The sequence below is a fragment of the Girardinichthys multiradiatus genome, chromosome Y (assembly GCF_021462225.1).
Source record: "Girardinichthys multiradiatus isolate DD_20200921_A chromosome Y, DD_fGirMul_XY1, whole genome shotgun sequence".
NCBI lineage: Eukaryota > Metazoa > Chordata > Actinopteri > Cyprinodontiformes > Goodeidae > Girardinichthys > Girardinichthys multiradiatus.
In genome coordinates, this window is record NC_061818.1 from 9758018 (window position 1) to 9775787 (window position 17770).

The 17770-nt window shown below is 39.1% G+C and overlaps 1 protein-coding gene across 1 annotated transcript in view; it reads left to right on the forward strand.

Annotated features, from left to right (window-relative positions):
- Window positions 1-17259, forward strand: part of LOC124863865 (rho GDP-dissociation inhibitor 1-like) — a 31401-nt gene extending 14142 nt beyond the window's left edge. Inside the window, exons 2-6 of the mRNA XM_047358397.1 lie at window positions 4390-4563; window positions 5106-5189; window positions 15322-15398; window positions 16508-16571; window positions 16663-17259. Of these exons, the coding sequence (XP_047214353.1) occupies window positions 4390-4563; window positions 5106-5189; window positions 15322-15398; window positions 16508-16571; window positions 16663-16859 (596 nt within the window). The 3' untranslated portion in view covers window positions 16860-17259. The remainder of the gene's footprint in view (window positions 1-4389; window positions 4564-5105; window positions 5190-15321; window positions 15399-16507; window positions 16572-16662) is intronic.
- Window positions 17260-17770: the final 511 nt, after the last annotated feature.

A 17770-nucleotide genomic window follows, 5' to 3' on the forward strand; every position in this document is an offset into this window, starting at 1 on the left:
TTCCTTCAGCCATCAGTATTAAAACACACATAGGAACTGGAGACTCTGCCTTTCAAAATGAGCAGTAATTGATTCGATAGGTCAGAAGCTTGGAGTTCAAAGAGGTGCTTTTAGATGCTGGGAAGGATTTTTTTTTAACCACACTTACTGGTTTGATATATGCAGTGTGTGTAAATGTGTGCATTTGCATGCCGAAGCAGGGGAGAAGAGGTGAGTTTGATATGTAAATACAGCTCAATGAATAATTTATGAAGTCATGTGCCATCCTTATCCAATTTAGAAGGTGGGATTATGTGTCGCTCTGTGGATTAGAGAGATGTATTTTGTGTTAAGTGCAAAAGTGTAAGTGAAATACCTGTAGTCTCTATTTTGCTTTTCTGAATGGAGAAAAAGATCTCTATCAATCAGATTTTTGTGGATTTGTGGTACTAATCATTCTCTTATAATGTAATAAAATGAAAGCATTTGACCATGTATTTTGCCTAAATGTCATTATAACTGCATTTAAAGAGAGAAATTAAAAAGGAGCAGCACTGTCTGGAAGTGGTTTTGCTGTTTCGTACCAACCAACTGGGATTTCTTTGAATCACCAGATCACCAGTTAGTTCAACTGGTCACAGACCCAACAGTCCGAGTAGGTACATTTCATTTGGGTTTATTTCTTCTGCCACAATTAACACCTGAAGTCTTTAATGATCCAACATTTTCAGAAACAGCAACCAAGTTACAAGTTCAAGCCCAAATAAATGCTGCTTGATTTACAGTCCACACACACTGACTTCAGTTAATTAATATCTTTAGAATCCTAATAATTGGTAAAGAATACGAATAGATAGTTTCTAGAGAGATAAGCAGTAGATAGTGCTGTTGTCTCATGGCAAAAGGGTTTAATTTTGGCTGAGGTCTTTCTGTGCTTTCTGTGAGGTGTGTGTTTTTCTTTCTCTAGTTCCTCCTCTCAGACTAGAAATCACCACTAGGTTACTTGAGTACTAGTACTAGTACTAGGTTACTTTTTTTGCTAACCCAGTCCTGGGTCAAATTTAGACTGATCCAAGTCGGCTGACTTAGCATGACAGGATTGGGTTATAGGTTTGAGCCATAATCCTGGGTTAGGTTTTAATCCAACACATGCATTGGATTGACTAGTAGCCTTAACATTAGACATTAACGAGTTTGAAAAATACAACATTGTCTGACATGTTGCCTCCTTGTAATAACTGAATGCCCAATTCTATGCTCAAAATGAATGTTGAACATAAAGTTGTGAAGAAATTAAGACACCCTATGACAGCCTGTGGGTTTTTCTTGGAAATATGGATATTTAATATCAATTTGAACAATACAGGGACATTTGTGTAATATAATTAAACAATAAAGACAATTTAAATTTTTCTGTAAATGTAACATCTGGTGAGTAATAAATGAAGACACCCCTATATTTACTCCCATCTGAAATTGTTAAAAATCTACATACATTTTGTACCTGATTAGAACATTGTAACTCAGCATTTTGTAGGAATTTGGCACTGTTTAAACCTCTGATGTTTAGTCTGGTGTGTTCCTGACTGTTGAAGTGAGAGTGGACACCAAGCTGAGATCCAAAGAGCTGTCTTAAAGCAGTTTATGAGTCTGGTAAGGGAATAAAAGCGGTTTTAATAGAAAATAGTCTACAAGTGGAGAACATTTGAAACAACTACCAACATGCTCAGGTCCGCCCGTCCAAGCACGATCACCCTAAAAGCAGACCACAAAATGCTAAAAGAAGTCTTCAAAAATCCTGAAATGTAATATAATATTCTCTCGAAAACATAGCTAGCCATTGACCCAATGGGTCAAAGAAATACCCAGCAGTTTTTAGCGTGTATGTCTCTTTGTTGGACTGGCAGCTTTTGCCTAGTAACTGGAAAAATAAGCTGAAGCTGCAACTCTGAACAGGATTATTTATAGAAACAAAAAGCAGATTGTTCTCAGGATATCAAATACACAAAAAATGCATAAAATATTGAATTAATGTTTAATAAATTTACATAATTTTTTCCTGGACAAAGACAAAACTTAGAAGACTTCAAAATAATCATTAGAATTTTGCAACTACCCTAACGATTGCTAACTATTCATTATTCATTATTACATTTAACTAGATTGCTAGGTTCTCCGGTTTCCTCCCACAGTCCAAAAACATGCCTGTTAGGTTAATTGGTAACTCTAAATTGCCCTTAGGTGTATGAATGAGTGTGTGCATGGTTGTTTGTGTGTTGCCCTGTGATGGACTGGCGACCTGTCCAGGGTGTACCCCGCCTCTCGCCCATAGACTGCTGGAGATAGGCACCAGCTTCCCCGCAACCCACTATGGAATGAATAAGCGGTAGAAAATGACTGACTAAAAGATCAATAAAGAAAAAAATTAACTATAATTCAGAAAGATAAAAAGATTAAGAAATTGTACAATTCTTTCTAAGCAATCCTGAAAACATGCAGGCACTCAGGTACAAAAAAGTTCATGTTGCTGCAAGGGCTGCCTCATTGGTGCCGGGTGAAGGCAGCTGTTTGGGTCTGAATGGTTTTTATTGCTGTTTGGTAACAGACACACAAGCGCAGAGGAGCTCGTGGGAACATTTGTGTCCTCCCCAAGTCATCAAATTACCTCGCTACACATCTCTTAGGTGATTCATACAGTATCATCTCATTATGAGCAGTAAAACAGAACCAGAGGATGTTAAAGAGGGCTGTTAGAGTGCAGTAAAACATCACATTGTCTCCTGTTCTCCAGATAATTAGGAGTTCTTCACATGCAGCTGGAATCTCTAATGAACTATGATGTATGCAGCTTAAACTAACGTTGCACCGTTTTGGTTAAAATAATTATCTCAGCCCAATTACATTTTTACAGAAACAGAATTCACCCTGTTCATCATAGTATTGTTATAATAATGGTGTTATATGCTCAGATCTCTAATCATAAACCTCTTCAGGCCCGCAGGTGCAGATAGGAGCTAAATGTTGAAATAAAATTGCAGCTTGCAGAGCCCATCATCGGATGTCTGCGAGTATCAGTACCGGATCAAATTCCCAGTTAAAATCAAACCCATCATGGCTGCAAATGGCTTGCATAAAGTAATGCGTTATATTGACAGTGAGTCATCTTTCATGTGCTGCCTGAGAACTGAGCCTCTTTAATGCAGCAGAAGTGCATACCTATGATGGGGTCTTGTGGTAAAAATGTATTCAATTTCCAGATGTCCTAAAAAAAGACTCAGCTGGATGTTTTCATTATTGCCTTTTTAATATTCTGACCACCATCAGAATTTGATAACATTGTCCTACACTGATGTGATTTTGGTTCAATGAGACTACATTACTCACATTACACAGAGTGAAGTTTTCTAACTTTAGTAACTGTTTTAGTAACATTTTATCGCTAGTTTTTGCTGATTGTGCTTCCAAGGAGTCAGACTTTGTCATAATGGTTTAAAATGGTCCTGTTCAAGGATTCTCCAGGCTTTCGGAGGGTCTCTTAAATGTTTTCTTTGAATTTTGGCTGCTTTTTACTTAAAACACAAAGATTCAAGATTTCTACACATTGCTCTAAATCCTGCTAATGCTAGATCTACATAGTAGAAGTATAAAGACGAATGCAACAAAGCATTCAGCCTAGACTCCCATGCAGAGCTGGTCTGGGGTTGTATCAGGCCCTAGGCACAATTTTATTAGGGGTCTTAGTTGCTGTAAAGCCCACCAGCCAAGACAACACCAGTGATCTCCCCATTTATATTCTCCATGTTTGAATTTTGTTTTTTGCATTTTTGGCATTCTGTATTTCACACCACTTTGCAATTTTGCATCAACTAGTAAATAATAAATTAATTTGACTATATGAGAGAATGTGTTTAGTATTAGTCACTTTACAATATTTATGGAATACTCATAAGTTTTCTAAATGTTCTCAATAATTTACTTGAATAACCCTAAATTACAATGTATGTAAAGGTGTTTTTCAATAAATAAGCTTTAAATTCTGACTATTTTATTCATTTGATTCAAGCTATGAAGATCTCCTTCAAGTATGTGTAGAACTTGTGCATTGGCAACATCTGCTTTGAGAATTCAATCCTACTGGGACCTGCAGGCCAGCAGGGGCCCCAAAGCAGTCCTAAAGTTTGCTTATACCTTGGGCTTGCCCTTGTATTGTGAATACAGTTATTTTTTGTGTGTTTCAGAAACCTCTGTTCTACTCCAAGTATCACATAAATGAAAGGAAACACATTTTTATCTATAGGAATTCCATTTTTTAAATATACGTTCATGTCTATACGATGCACAATGTGAAATACTGCAATGTACAAAAAAAAAAAAAAAATCTTAAAATGTCTTTTCCCATCATCTTCATAGGTCTGCTGGCTGACAAGACTAATTTGGCTATAGAGGAGGAAGATGATGACAGGAACCTGAACTACACTCCTCCGGCTCAGAAGTCGCTGCAGGAGATTCAGGAAATGGACAAAGATGATGAAAGCTTGGTGAAGTACAAGCAGACCCTGCTGGGGCCAGAGGCAATGAGTGCAGGTTAGTGAGTGCCTTTACTTACCTGTTGTTTACTCTGGTGTCTGGCTTTTCTGCAGAGTTCATAAATATGTTCCCTCACTACAGGGTAATTACTCTGTGCATAACTCACATGCACAGAATGCAACAATAGACTTGCTCTCCTCAGCATCTCCAACCCAGGAGCCGGGCTGAGATAGCTGATATAGCTCTGATTCCTTGATGGCTGTAACTCAACACCACCTCCTCCACAGCATAGCAGCTCTATAGTCAGTCATGTTCACTGTAAATCAGAGAATGGAAAAGCAAAGACTGAAGGAGATATAAAGCTTTAAATCTTGGCTTGTTCTGTCTTTGTAGCAACATTAGAGACACGCTGTGAACACACTCTAATTTAAACTGTGATTTTTTAACATGAAAGCAAGTAGAGCTTTTAAATTATTGTTGATAAAATTTAAAATAAAAGCATTATTTTCATTCCTTTAACTGTGCCATCATCTTAAAGTGTTACATAGTCTATTGTACCTCTCTTGAAAATGAGTAAATAAATCTTTTGTCTCAACCAGACCCCTCTGAGCCTAACGTCAGAGTGACCAGACTGATCCTGTTGTGTGACGATACTTCTGAACCAATCGCCATGGATCTCACAGGTACCCCATTCCTCCTCACTTTCAGCTCCTTGGGTCTAATTGTTGTGGCTTACTGATCAAACCCAAAAGTCAGGCTGATTGACAAACCACGCTCACAAATGGCAAGGCAGATTTCCCTTGTACTTCACATTACATTACAACCACACTCTTCAATATATTTTATAGCAATTTTATGAGATAGAAAATGTTAAGTGGTCTTAAAAAGCTTTGTGTGCATTTGCATTTACTCCTTCCCAATTACAGCTGCAAGTCTTTAGGGGTTAAATGGTGACATTTGTTTTATTTTTATTAATTTATTTCTGACATATTGTTCTAGCTGGAAGGTAATCATCTGCCCCATCTTCAAGTCCTTTGCAAATAGGTTTTCCTTTATGATGCTGCCACCACCATGCTTTCCCATGGGAATGGTTCATTTAGCGTTATTTAGTATTTCTTTGTTTTCTGCTGCATGTAGTATTTGTATATATTAACAATAATTAGGATCTTTATTGTCCACATATGTGGAAGTTTGCCTTTGGCTTCACATGGTGGTAAAAACATAAAAAACACAAGAAATGACACAAAACACAACAAGGTCACAAACAAACAATGACCAAAGTTGAAGTGTTTTTTGCAAGAAATGATCCCCTCATATGATGACAGTCAGTTTAATATTTAGAATTTTTATTTGCAAATTGGAATCAGAAGGTCCCAATTAATATGAATACAAAATGTCAGCTTCTTTCCAAAACATTCTATGTCCCCACATGGGGACATTGGGTCTATCTTCCTGAAGGACATAAAGACATGATTGGCTGAACATGTATAAAACCAGTTAGCTTCAGACTGCAACAGTGGAGCATAAAACAAAAGAGTAAAACTGTTGTATTTTAGGCAAAAAGCATGGCTACCCAAAGGTATAAACAGCAGAAAACCTCTGCAAAAAGCAGTCTGCCCTTCCAGAACAGTCCTACTGGCTTTTGAGAAACAGGTGGGTGTATCCGGCCCTATCATGGGTTTTCAAACATTTCAGTGAAAAACATCTTTAGACCAAACTATCTGTCAATTCAGAACAGTCCTCCTGGCCTTTGAGAAACTTTTAAAAGTGCAAAGAGGCGTGGACCTTTGGCCCTAAATGTGGCTTCATAACAATTAAAGTACAAAACATCAGTAACAACAGTCTGTCCTTCCAGACTTACTGACTTTGGAGAAATTTTCAAAAGTGCAAACAGGTGGGTATATCAGACCCTATACAAGGCTTTTCAAACATTACAGAGTAAAACATCTTTACAGAAAATAATCTTCTCTTCCAGAGCAGCCCTACCGGGCTTTGTGAAATTCTGCAAAGCAGTTGCATTGATTCTGCAAGCAGAGGAACACATTGCACTTATTACACTGCACACAGGATTTCCTAGGGCAGCCCGCCATCTCTGGGTGATGAGCAGCAGAACATGTGTGGGCAGAGACATGTGGGACCGGGTTGATCCGAGATCCTTTCCTTGACTGTTGAGAGTGTGCGTTCTCTCCCTCTGCATCTGTGACGTGAGCATCTTTGTTTAAAAAATGTCATGCTTGTTGAGGAATACCTGAGCCACTACCATGCAAAACTCGAGAAACATCATAATAGCTTTTCTTGGAGTACCATTTTCCTGATCATCTTGGTGATACAGCAGCCAGCTGTTGACAAGAGCAAGATCTGTGAAGTGCATCAGAACAGGAATTGTCCACTTGGTGCGGACACTCATTCTGTAGTAGCTTATCATCCTGTCTGACAGGTCAACCCAACCCATTTTGGTGTTGTACTCTCGCACAATGCTTGGCCGTGTAACAGTCACATATGTTTTGTCCTTTGACCGTCGCTGGCAGGTGTCTTTAGGCTGTTCTACATGCACAGAAGAAAGCATAACAATTGACTTATTGTCATTCCACTTGACTACACAAAGCTGCACATCTGCCCTTGAGACTGTTGCTGAAGCAGGTTTCAGGTTGGGTCACTTTGCAGCTTCAGCATTGCTTTGGGGACCCAGTTCTTCATTACTGTCCCGGTCAGGTACACCTGCTTTTCAGCATGTGATCCACAGCTGGTATGGTTATGAAGAATTAATCACAATACACGTTTGATTGTTTGATAATCAGGGCTCCTAAAAACAATCCGTCAGAATCTTGAACTTGTGAGCTGTGTCTTTGCACCTTGGTAGACTTCAAAGTTTAGCACAATTCCATCCACTGATGCCAGAAAAAAAGTTCTTTATTCCAACTGGATTGGGATTTGATAGCACATACTGTCAGAATGGTTAAGCTCCAGTGAATGGGATCACCTGCTCCTCGACTGAGACACATGAAGGTGGCAGCCATTGATTTTACGATTCATAAAGGGTCTCACCCTCCAGAACTTGTCAATGTCTCTCTTGTCTTCTGGAATATCGTCAGTGACAACTTTCAGATTGATCCTCAGTTTGAAAAACCGATTGTGTGACCTTGTATCATTAATGGCAAGGACTCACAAAGCATTTGACCAGAACATCCTTGTTTGTGTGTAATTTATACAAGACATAAACATTGCTGCCCCAATAAACTGATAAATCTCATCAACAGAAGTGTGGAGACATCTTCACCCTGAAACTGGATTAAGTTAGGGGTGAAAGGGGCAGATTTCCAACGATCTCTACATCCTGCATTTTGAGGTTCATACCTGGGATTTGATTGCAGCTCACCATGCTGTAGTTTACGCTTGCATATGCATGCCTGTAGATGTTGTAGCTCACTCCTATTCTTGCTGTCACTATCTTTACTGTTGTAGTGATGATCTTCTGCTGCATCAGACGGTGTATAATCATCAGGTGAATCAGGTGGTGAATAATCATCTTCGGAGTCATCGGGTTGTTGTTCAACAGGCAATGGGTCAAAATCAGGAATGTATTCATCAACAACAGGATCATTCTCTTTGTCATCTGATAAATCTTGAATCTCAGAGTTGTCTCTAATTGCCAAGAGCATTTGTTCTGCCCTGGATAATGTAAGTTTTCCTGTAATGATAATATGAACCCCAAATTCAAATCAAAATCTATACCAGAGAAATGGGGCTAATAAATGATGTACCTAGATGATTGAATTGAGCTATTTAGGCTTGTGAAGTGTTTTAGATTTTCCTATATTTATCTAACCAACATATGAGGACAAATACTACTTACAATAACTATTTATATTTGTTATTTCTTACAAATATTCCCAGGTCCATCCATGGCACAATCAATAACGAAATATAGTCCCAATGTCCTCAAATGAGTACTTTGTCCTTACCGGCATTGTTCTTTGCTACAAATGCAAGAATTTGTCAATCTTTCATGCCTCAAGAAGATGAAGATGTAATTCTGCCTAAATACAGGTCCTTCTCAAAATATTAGCATATTGTGATAAAGTTAATTATTTTCCATAATGTAATGATGAAATTTTAACATTCATATATTTTAGATTCATTGCACACTAACTTAAATATTTCAGGTCTTTTATTGTCTTAATATGGATGATTTTGGCATACAGCTCATGAAAACCCAAAATTCCTATCTCACAAAATTAGCATATCATTAAAAGGGTCTCTAAACGAGCTATGAACCTAATCATCTGAATCAACGAGTTAACTCTAAACACCTGCAAAAGATTCCTGAGGCCTTTAAAACTCCCAGCCTGGTTCATCACTCAAAACCCCAATCATGGGTAAGACTGCCGACCTGACTGCTGTCCAGAAGGCCACCATTGACACCCTCAAGCAAGAGGGTAAGACACAGAAAGAAATTTCTGAACAAATAGGCTGATCCCAGAGTGCTGTATCAAGGCACCTCAGTGGGAAGTCTGTGGGAAGGAAAAAGTGTGGCAGAAAACGCTGCACAACGAGAAGAGGTGACCGGACCCTGAGGAAGATTGTGGAGAAGGGCTGATTCCAGACCTAGGGGGACCTGCGGAAGCAGTGGACTGAGTCTGGAGTGGAAACATCCAGAGCCACCGTGCACAGGCGTGTGCAGGAAATGGGCTACAGGTGCTGCATTCCCCAGGTCAAGCCACTTTTGAACCAGAAACAGCGGCAGAAGCGCCTGACCTGGGCTACAGAGAAACAGCACTGGACTGTTGCTCAGTGGTCCAAAGTACTTTTTTCGGATGAAAGCAAATTCTGCATGTCATTCAGAAATCAAGGTGCCAGAGTCTGGAGGAAGACTGGGGAGAAGGAAATGCCAAAATGCCAGAAGTCCAGTGTCAAGTACCCACAGTCAGTGATGTTCTGGGGTGCCGTGTCAGCTGCTGGTGTTGGTCCACTGTGTTTTATCAAGGGCAGGGTCAATGCAGCTAACTATCAGGAGATTTTGGAGCACTTCATGCTTCCATCTGCTGAAAAGCTTTATGGAGATGAAGATTTCATTTTTCAGCACGACCTGGCACCTGCTCACAGTGCCAAAACCACTGGTAAATGGTTACTGACCATGGTATCACTGTGCTCAATTGGCCTGCCAACTCTCCTGACCTGAACCCCATAGAGAATCTGTGGGATATTGTGAAGAGAACGTTGAGAGACTCAAGACCCAACACTCTGGATGAGCTAAAGGCCGCTATCGAAGCATCCTGGGCCTCCATAAGACCTCAGCAGTGCCACAGGCTGATTGCCTCCATGCCACGCCGCATTGAAGCAGTCATTTCTGCCAAAGGATTCCCGACCAAGTATTGAGTGCATAACTGTACATGATTATTTGAAGGTTGACGTTTTTTGTATTAAAAACACTTTTCTTTTATTGGTCGGATGAAATATGCTAATTTTGTGAGATAGGAATTTTGGGTTTTCATGAGCTGTATGCCAAAATCATCCATATTAAGACAATAAAAGACCTGAAATATTTCAGTTAGTGTGCAATGAATCTAAAATATATGAATGTTAAATTTTCATCATGACATTATGGAAAATAATGAACTTTATCACAATATGCTAATATTTTGAGAAGGACCTGTACACTGGTTTCAATTCCCACCATCTTGTTTTTACTAAAATGAGTGTAATGGTATGATTTGACCACTAGGTGGCGGTGGTAGTGTCTAGTAATTAAGGACCAATGGGTCAAAGTTGAAAACAATTATCAAATTATCAAAAGTATAATGGCACAGAGAAGCAAAAAAATCAAAGTCCTCACTTGAGGATGCAGGGTCTCAGCGATTTAGGGCAAAACGTTTAACACTGGTGTCATCTGACTAAGCACCTTTTACCATGTTTTCTGTGTCCCCAATATGGCTTGTTGCAAACAGCATATGGGATTCTTGTAACTTTCCTTCGACAATGGCTTTCGTCCATGGTGGTCATATTTTTAGAGTGCATGATAATTAGGTGTCCTGTCCCCCACCTAAGCTGTCGATCTCAGCAGCTCCTCCAGTGTTACCACGGGCCTCTTGGCAGCTTCTTTGATTAGTGCTCTCCTTTCCTGCCCTGTCAGTTTAGGTGCACGGCTATGTCTTGGTGAGCTTGCAGTTGTACAATAACTCTTACCATGCTTCCATGATGATTGAACCTTAAGATATTTTTTAAAAGCTTATCCTGCTTTAAGCCTCTCCACAGTCTTCTAACTGACCTGTCTGCTATGCTAATCCAGACCAGCTGGATTTACTAATAAGGTGACTTTTGAAGAAATAATTGTGCACCTGATTTATTTAGGGGTATCAGAATAAAGGGGACTAGATACAAATGCACACCACACTTTTCAGATTTACATTTGTAAATAATTTTTCTTCAATTTAAAGACTGTTTTAACTGTAACATAACATCCCCCAAAATAGACTGAAGTCTGCAGTAGCGATGAAACAAAAATGTTCAAGCTGAGTAATGTGTCTCTATATGGTTCACTTCACGTCTTCAACACAGTTGAGGAATTCTATAATTAGCATTTGAGCACAGTTGGTTCCTTCAAAGGTGTTTTGGGTAATTTCTTCCTGAATTTGAACTGGTGAAATTAACTTGTATTTCTTCTGAGAGATTCGTCTCTTCCTAATTACAGCCACACATATACAGACATTTACTCACAAACGATACGGGCTGCAGATGGGAAAGGTCAGCTGGTTGCTAGGCAATACAAAACACTGTGATGCTTTTTTCCACAATCCAAACGTGGAGCAATAGACTGCACCATGTTTCAGTGTGTGATGGGAAATCTGCACCATATGGAGAGAGCACAATGTTCAGGCCAGATTTTTCTACACCCCTAAGACCTCAGTTAGGTCAGATGTGACGGGTGGATGGAAAACCATTTGAGTAATCGTCAGCAGAAAGGTTTCAGTTTCAGATGAGATTTTTTAAGTCTGGCTGGATCATTGGAATCATAGTTCTTATTAGAGCTGCAGTATTCTTTATTGCAAAATACAGCCCTGTGTTATGGATGCATTTCCTTGCAGAATATGAATATAACATTTGAAGGCTTTAAAATCTAAACGATTTAAGAAATGTTGACTCAATAACTCATGAAGGAATTTGTAAAATTCCTATTTCTCATTTGGTTTATTTTTAGGTAAACATCTTTCCCAATGAGCTTACAGAAATTTCCATCTATGAGTTGAATGTCTGAGCCGTGTTCCTGCAAAACTTGGTGACAAGTTACAATTACTGGATATTCCTAGGAATGGGAATGAGAATATCCATGAATGGGAATATTCAGTAATCATTCTGTTCAGGAACAAGTCAGGTTCTGTTTTTCAGAAGAGAATGGGTTTTGGTGCGATACATGCTGCATTTCAACCACAGAATAAAAGCCAAAGTCCTTGTGAAGAGACTGGTAAGAGAGTGTGATTATCCACGGATCTACCAACATGGACTGAAATGCTACGCAGAGAAGAAGAAGCTATTTCTCTCAACCAACATAAAAGGTTATAGCTTGCAACTTCTCTCTTTGACTCATTCATATCCTGTCTGAAGCTAAATGTGAAGTGTTTGTCCATAATGTCCACTGTTACTTTTGTAGGAGGAAGGGGGAAAGATGCAAGCCTGGGAACACCATCCCAATGGTGTGTGGCAGCATCATCTTTTCACGATGTTTTCCTGCAGGAGGGACTGGTGCACTTAACAAAAAGGAGTTATCATGAGGAAAGAACAGAAAATGTTAAAGCAACATCTCGAGATATCAACCAGAGAAAAGTGTTAAACCCTTTAAGTTGTGCTATGCATTTTTAAAATAATATCCACATCGCACTGTTGTGTGACTGCCAAGAGTTTTAATGATGTATGAATACACAGATCTCCACCAAATCCAAGCTGACGTGCATTTTTGGATTTCTGAAAATAGTGACATGTCCTTTACAACTTAGAAATGTCATTCATACCACACATTGGCACCAATGATGCCCCAATGACTTGTTCATAATGTCACTGAACCTCGTGCAGAGTTCTGCAGACATTCTATCTGCCCTTATGAAGATTTACTCAGCAAGACATGCCAAAATATTTCATTAGCTGCATAGCAGGGGACCTGGCCTTATTTTCTGATTATTTCAGATTATAATTATTTGGTTACTTTCAACTTAAGACAGTCAGCTGTGAAACAAGCATTAAAATAAACATGCAAACAAACAACCTTTAAGGCTTTAAGCATGCATTTTACAAATTATATGACATATTACAAACAATAAACAATTCATAGATAGAACACAACTTGATGCACATCTTTTGCATTTTGAATGAATTGTTTATTTTATTATCTTTAACTCTTAGGCAGATTTTTCAGAGTAATGATACGGGCCAGATCAAAGCTAAACACATCAGGTTTAGGCGGGATAAAGGAGTAGAAGGAGAGCCAAGAGAGCACTTTTCAGCTATTTAATGATTACATGTCGACAGTCTCTGCATGTTGGTGACTGACAGACTGACAGCCTGCCCTGCTGTGAAGTACTTTCAGCCATCAGGACGGATCTGTTGACCATTTTAACATGCAAGGAAAATATCTGTATATCAGGAAGCATGATTAGGCAAGCAATGAATGAATCACTGCATTTGGTTCACAGGGCGGTGTGACAGATGGTGAGGCCCCTGTATCATGGTGCAGGCTACCTCAGATCTGAAGGAAATGTGTCAAAGGGAAAACGTGAGGTGTCCTCTTTAGTCTTCTAAGTTCAGTCCAACTGAGCCATTCGGACAAGGTCCAACATGATTTTGAAGCAGCCATAAAGCCTGATTAATTCAAATGTTTCTGGACAAAACAGCAATTTAATTCATTCCAAATTCAAACAAATGTATACCTAATTACCAAAGGGAAATTAAATGTTGTTGTAGCTCATATTATACAGGTTTCTTCAAAGAAATGATAATAAAACACAGAATTGAAGTGAGCACGTTGCTGCACATCAATGCTTCCCAACGCTCTTGACACCAAGCAGACCAAATAGCCGTTTTTCTGGTCATCAGTTTCAATAACTTCTAAGGTGTTCTGTTAATGTATTGTTGGAAAAAAGTGTATAATTTATCTAAAGAGGTGGGTGTTTGTCTCATAAATCTCTGCCTTTAGAATAAAACGCTAAGAGGATCAAAGCATATAATATTGGACTGTAATTTTAAAAGTAATTTTTAAGTCTGTCCAACTGATACATGTTTGTTTAACATGTTTTGAGCTTATTTTCAGATGAGTTCATTCAAATGAAACTGCACAGAATTTTACTGTGATTAACGTAGTGAAAGCAAGATATGTGCAACTTTGTAAATACTTTCATTTTGGAGTATGCAGGTAGTTTAGTCATGGATGCTGCATGGCTCGAGGTGGTGTCAGTAGGGGTGTCTGCTCTCTGTCCTGACTGAAAAGCCTCTAGACGGCTTGATGGATGACCAGGGTTTTTGCTGCAAGCACTCAGCTGTTTTTGGACTTCTTAACTGTCTCATCTACTGGCTTCATGTGGCCAAAAGCAAAGGTTTTTGCATGTTATTTTATTACATGTTAAGTAAAAATCTGAAATGCTGCGTCATGTTTTGTGATCATATAAATACAATCAGAAATCCTTTTTCATTTAATCTTTTTTGACTTGGCTTCAAAAGTCTAGGGAGTTTTTTTTCCTGCTTACTTCTAGCTTTTTCTCCATCTATGCAATTATTTTTAATGCCTAAATTTCAAATGGAAAAAGCAGCTTTAGTCAGCATCTGCACTGGCGAATATTAGCTCCACTCTGCATTTGTGCAGTCTTGAGGAAAGCAGGTAGACTTCTTTCCCGACTGACCTATTTTCCCCCTTCAAAGTTTCCCAAGGGAGGCTGGCATTTTTCCCTCCACCGACTCTCTCCTGATGCAATAGAAAGTGGAGGAGATGAATCAGAAAATGAGGAAAAGGGGAGTTAGATTCAGCATTGTGGTTCTCAGATGGAGATGGGTCAAATACAACCAAACAGCAGTAGAGATCGTCAGGAAGCCTGCTATTTAGATTGATAGAGTGATTTCAGCTGGACCGCTTTACAGCTTTACCTGTACTTATATAATATTGTTTATACCAAAAGAAGGAAATTTTCATTTTGTGGGTGGAAACACTGTGATAAGCTTTGTTATTATTTTGTTTTTGGCTAATTACACAATTTGAAATGAAGTAATCTACAACTTATCGTCTTGCAGAGTAAACTACATATAAACTGTCCCCACTAAGTCTGAAGCTGCAAAGTTTGTGAAACCCAACATCTGAGTCACTACCAAAAGTTGTGGGTCATGGTGTCATATTTATGCCTTAGATGTGGAGACACCAATTATCTCACATAGTAGAGTTCTTAGAGAGCTCTTTTTCCTCCTCATATCACATTTCTGCTGTTTTTCTATCCCCTCATTTCTTTAGCTCTCCTTTATCTCTTCCTCCTCTTCTTCCTTTGTCTCTCTCCATTAGGAAGCACTCCAGACCCGAGGCTGAGATATAAAGTGATTAGATGGTCAATGCATTTCTGATTGTGGTGTGTTTTGTTTTTTCAGTGGTCCATCATGCTTTTTTTTTTACAGCTTCAGTATAAACTCATTAAACCTGACTGCACACAGAGGAAACAAAACAGAAATCTGACAACCACAGGATGAATGTAAGAGGAATCACTCACATGTTTTATTTCTCTAGACAAGAAGAACCCCTGAAAGTAGCTCACATACGTTGCATCCTGTAACTGTGACTGTGTCTGTGTGCAGGAGACCTGAGTGCTCTGAAGGAGACCAGCTTCACCTTGCAGGAAGGAGCCAAATACAGGCTGAAGGTTTACTTCAAGGTGAGGTGGATTCATGGTTTGCTGTGAAGTTTTAGGGAAGAAAACAGAAATGTTTTCTGATGAGTTTGAAAGAGGACATCTAGAAGTTAAAGTTGGTGATAAAAGATTTTAATAATGCAGATCAAACCACAATGTCGAGTAGGATATCTTTTGGTTCAGTTGCATTCATCTTCAACTCTAAATGACCTTAAATGATTAAGGTCTGCAATAAAACTGTCAAAGTGATCCCCTATAGTTTCTGTTTTCATTTGGAACATTTTGCATTTGAATTGAAATGCCTTAAATTAAGGGCTGCACGGTGGTGCATTTGTAGCACTATTGCCATGCAGCAAGAAGGTCCGGGGTTCTTTCTGCATGGAGTCTGCATGTTTTCCATGTGCGAGCATGGGTTCTCCCCGGGTACTCCGGCTTCCTCCCACAGTCCAAAAACATGACTGTCCTGTGTGTGTTGCCCTGCGATGGACTGGCAACCTGTCCAGGATGTATCCCGCCTCCCGGCCCTAGACTGCTGGAGATAGGCACCAGCTTCCCTGCGACCCACTATGGAAGAAGCGGTAGAAAATTATGTCTTTATTTAGAATTTATGTAATGTGCAATAACAAAACTGTAGAGAAACGTTAGAAAGCTATATTACCTCCAGATAAACCCTTTATGAGTTTTGTATTTTCTTTTCTTATTGCAACATCAGTGGTCTGGCAACCTTCTTTCGAAATACATGTCTGAAATGTCTCCTTTTTCTTCTCCAATGTGTAATTTACCATTTTGTTTTTTGACACGATAGTAAATGTCTATTTGTCTCTTTTTCCTGTGGAGGTCTCTGTTATAAAACTGTCCGGAGAAATCTATTTAAATAACAAAAACTGTTAAAAAGAAAAGTCCATGGTTTACACATGTGTGTGCATTGCTTAAATTAGGCAATTGCTTAAAAGCATCTCAAAGAGAAACGGTGCTGTGGGGACCCCTCCTGGACAATTCCAGTCAGTAATGGATTTTCTGAATTTCATAAAACTTTATGCCAGTTTACACTGGGAGAAAATCTGTTTAAAAAGAAAAAAATAACAGTGAGATTTTAACTAATGAAAAACATGTAAATTTGCATTTCTTTATAGGTGAACAGAGATATTGTGTCTGGCTTGAAGTATTGTCAAGTGACCTACAAAAAAGGAGTAAGAAGTAGGTTCCATTGCGTTTGGTTACATATGCCAAAAAAATTTGGATTTTTTTTCTCTCTTGAAACATCAGAAACATTTTGTTCACCCCACAGAGAACACTGTAGTGTGCATGATGGGAAGCTATGGCCCACGAGCAGAGGAGCAGGAGTTCCTGTGTTCAGTTGATGAGGCGCCTAAGGGGATGATGTCCCGAGGTCAACATGTGGTCAAATCCTGCTTCACCGATGATGACAAGAACATCTACTTATCTTGGGAATGGATCCTTAACATCAGCAAGGATGGAAATTAACAGGAAGTGTGACAAAACTGATGCCGAATTATTTCCCTTCTTCCATACCTGCCTTTTATTTATTATATCATCTGTCACCTTCTTTCTTTCTATAATTGCACACACCAAGAGAGGAACCTCTGTTTACAGTTATCTTTTCCCATTTTCTTTACATTTTCTACGTTATCTCCATCATTCCTAATGTTGTCTATTCTTTTTATTACCATTGCTCCCTTCTGCCTTATTTAGTCATGTTTCCTAACCCAGAAGGTCAGGTTGGTCAGTTTTAAGCACATAATGAAACATGGCTGAAGGATTAATGTACAGGTCCTTCTCAAAATATTAGCATATTGTGATAAAGTTCATTATTTTCCATAATGTAATGATTAAAATTTAACATTCATATATTTTAGATTCATTGCACACTAACTGAAATATTTCAGGTCTTTTATTGTCTTAATACGGATGATTTTGGCATACAGCTCATGAAAACCCAAAATTCCTATCTCACAAAATTAGCATATCATTAAAAGGGTCTCTAAACGAGCTATGAACCTAATCATCTGAATCAACAAGTTAACTCTAAACACCTGCAAAAGATTCCTGAGGCCTTTAAAACTCCCAGCCTGGTTCATCACTCAAAACCCCAATCATGGGTAAGACTGCCGACCTGACTGCTGTCCAGAAGGCCACTATTGACACCCTCAAGCAAGAGGGTAAGACACAGAAAGAAATTTCTGAACGAATAGGCTGTTCCCAGAGTACTGTATCAAGGCACCTCAGTGGGAAGTCTGTGGGAAGGAAAAAGTGTGGCAGAAAACGCTGCACAACGAGAAGAGGTGACCGGACCCTGAGGAAGATTGTGGTGAAGGGCCGATTCCAGACCTTGGGGGACCTGAGGAAGCAGTGGACTGAGTCTGGAGTAGAAACAT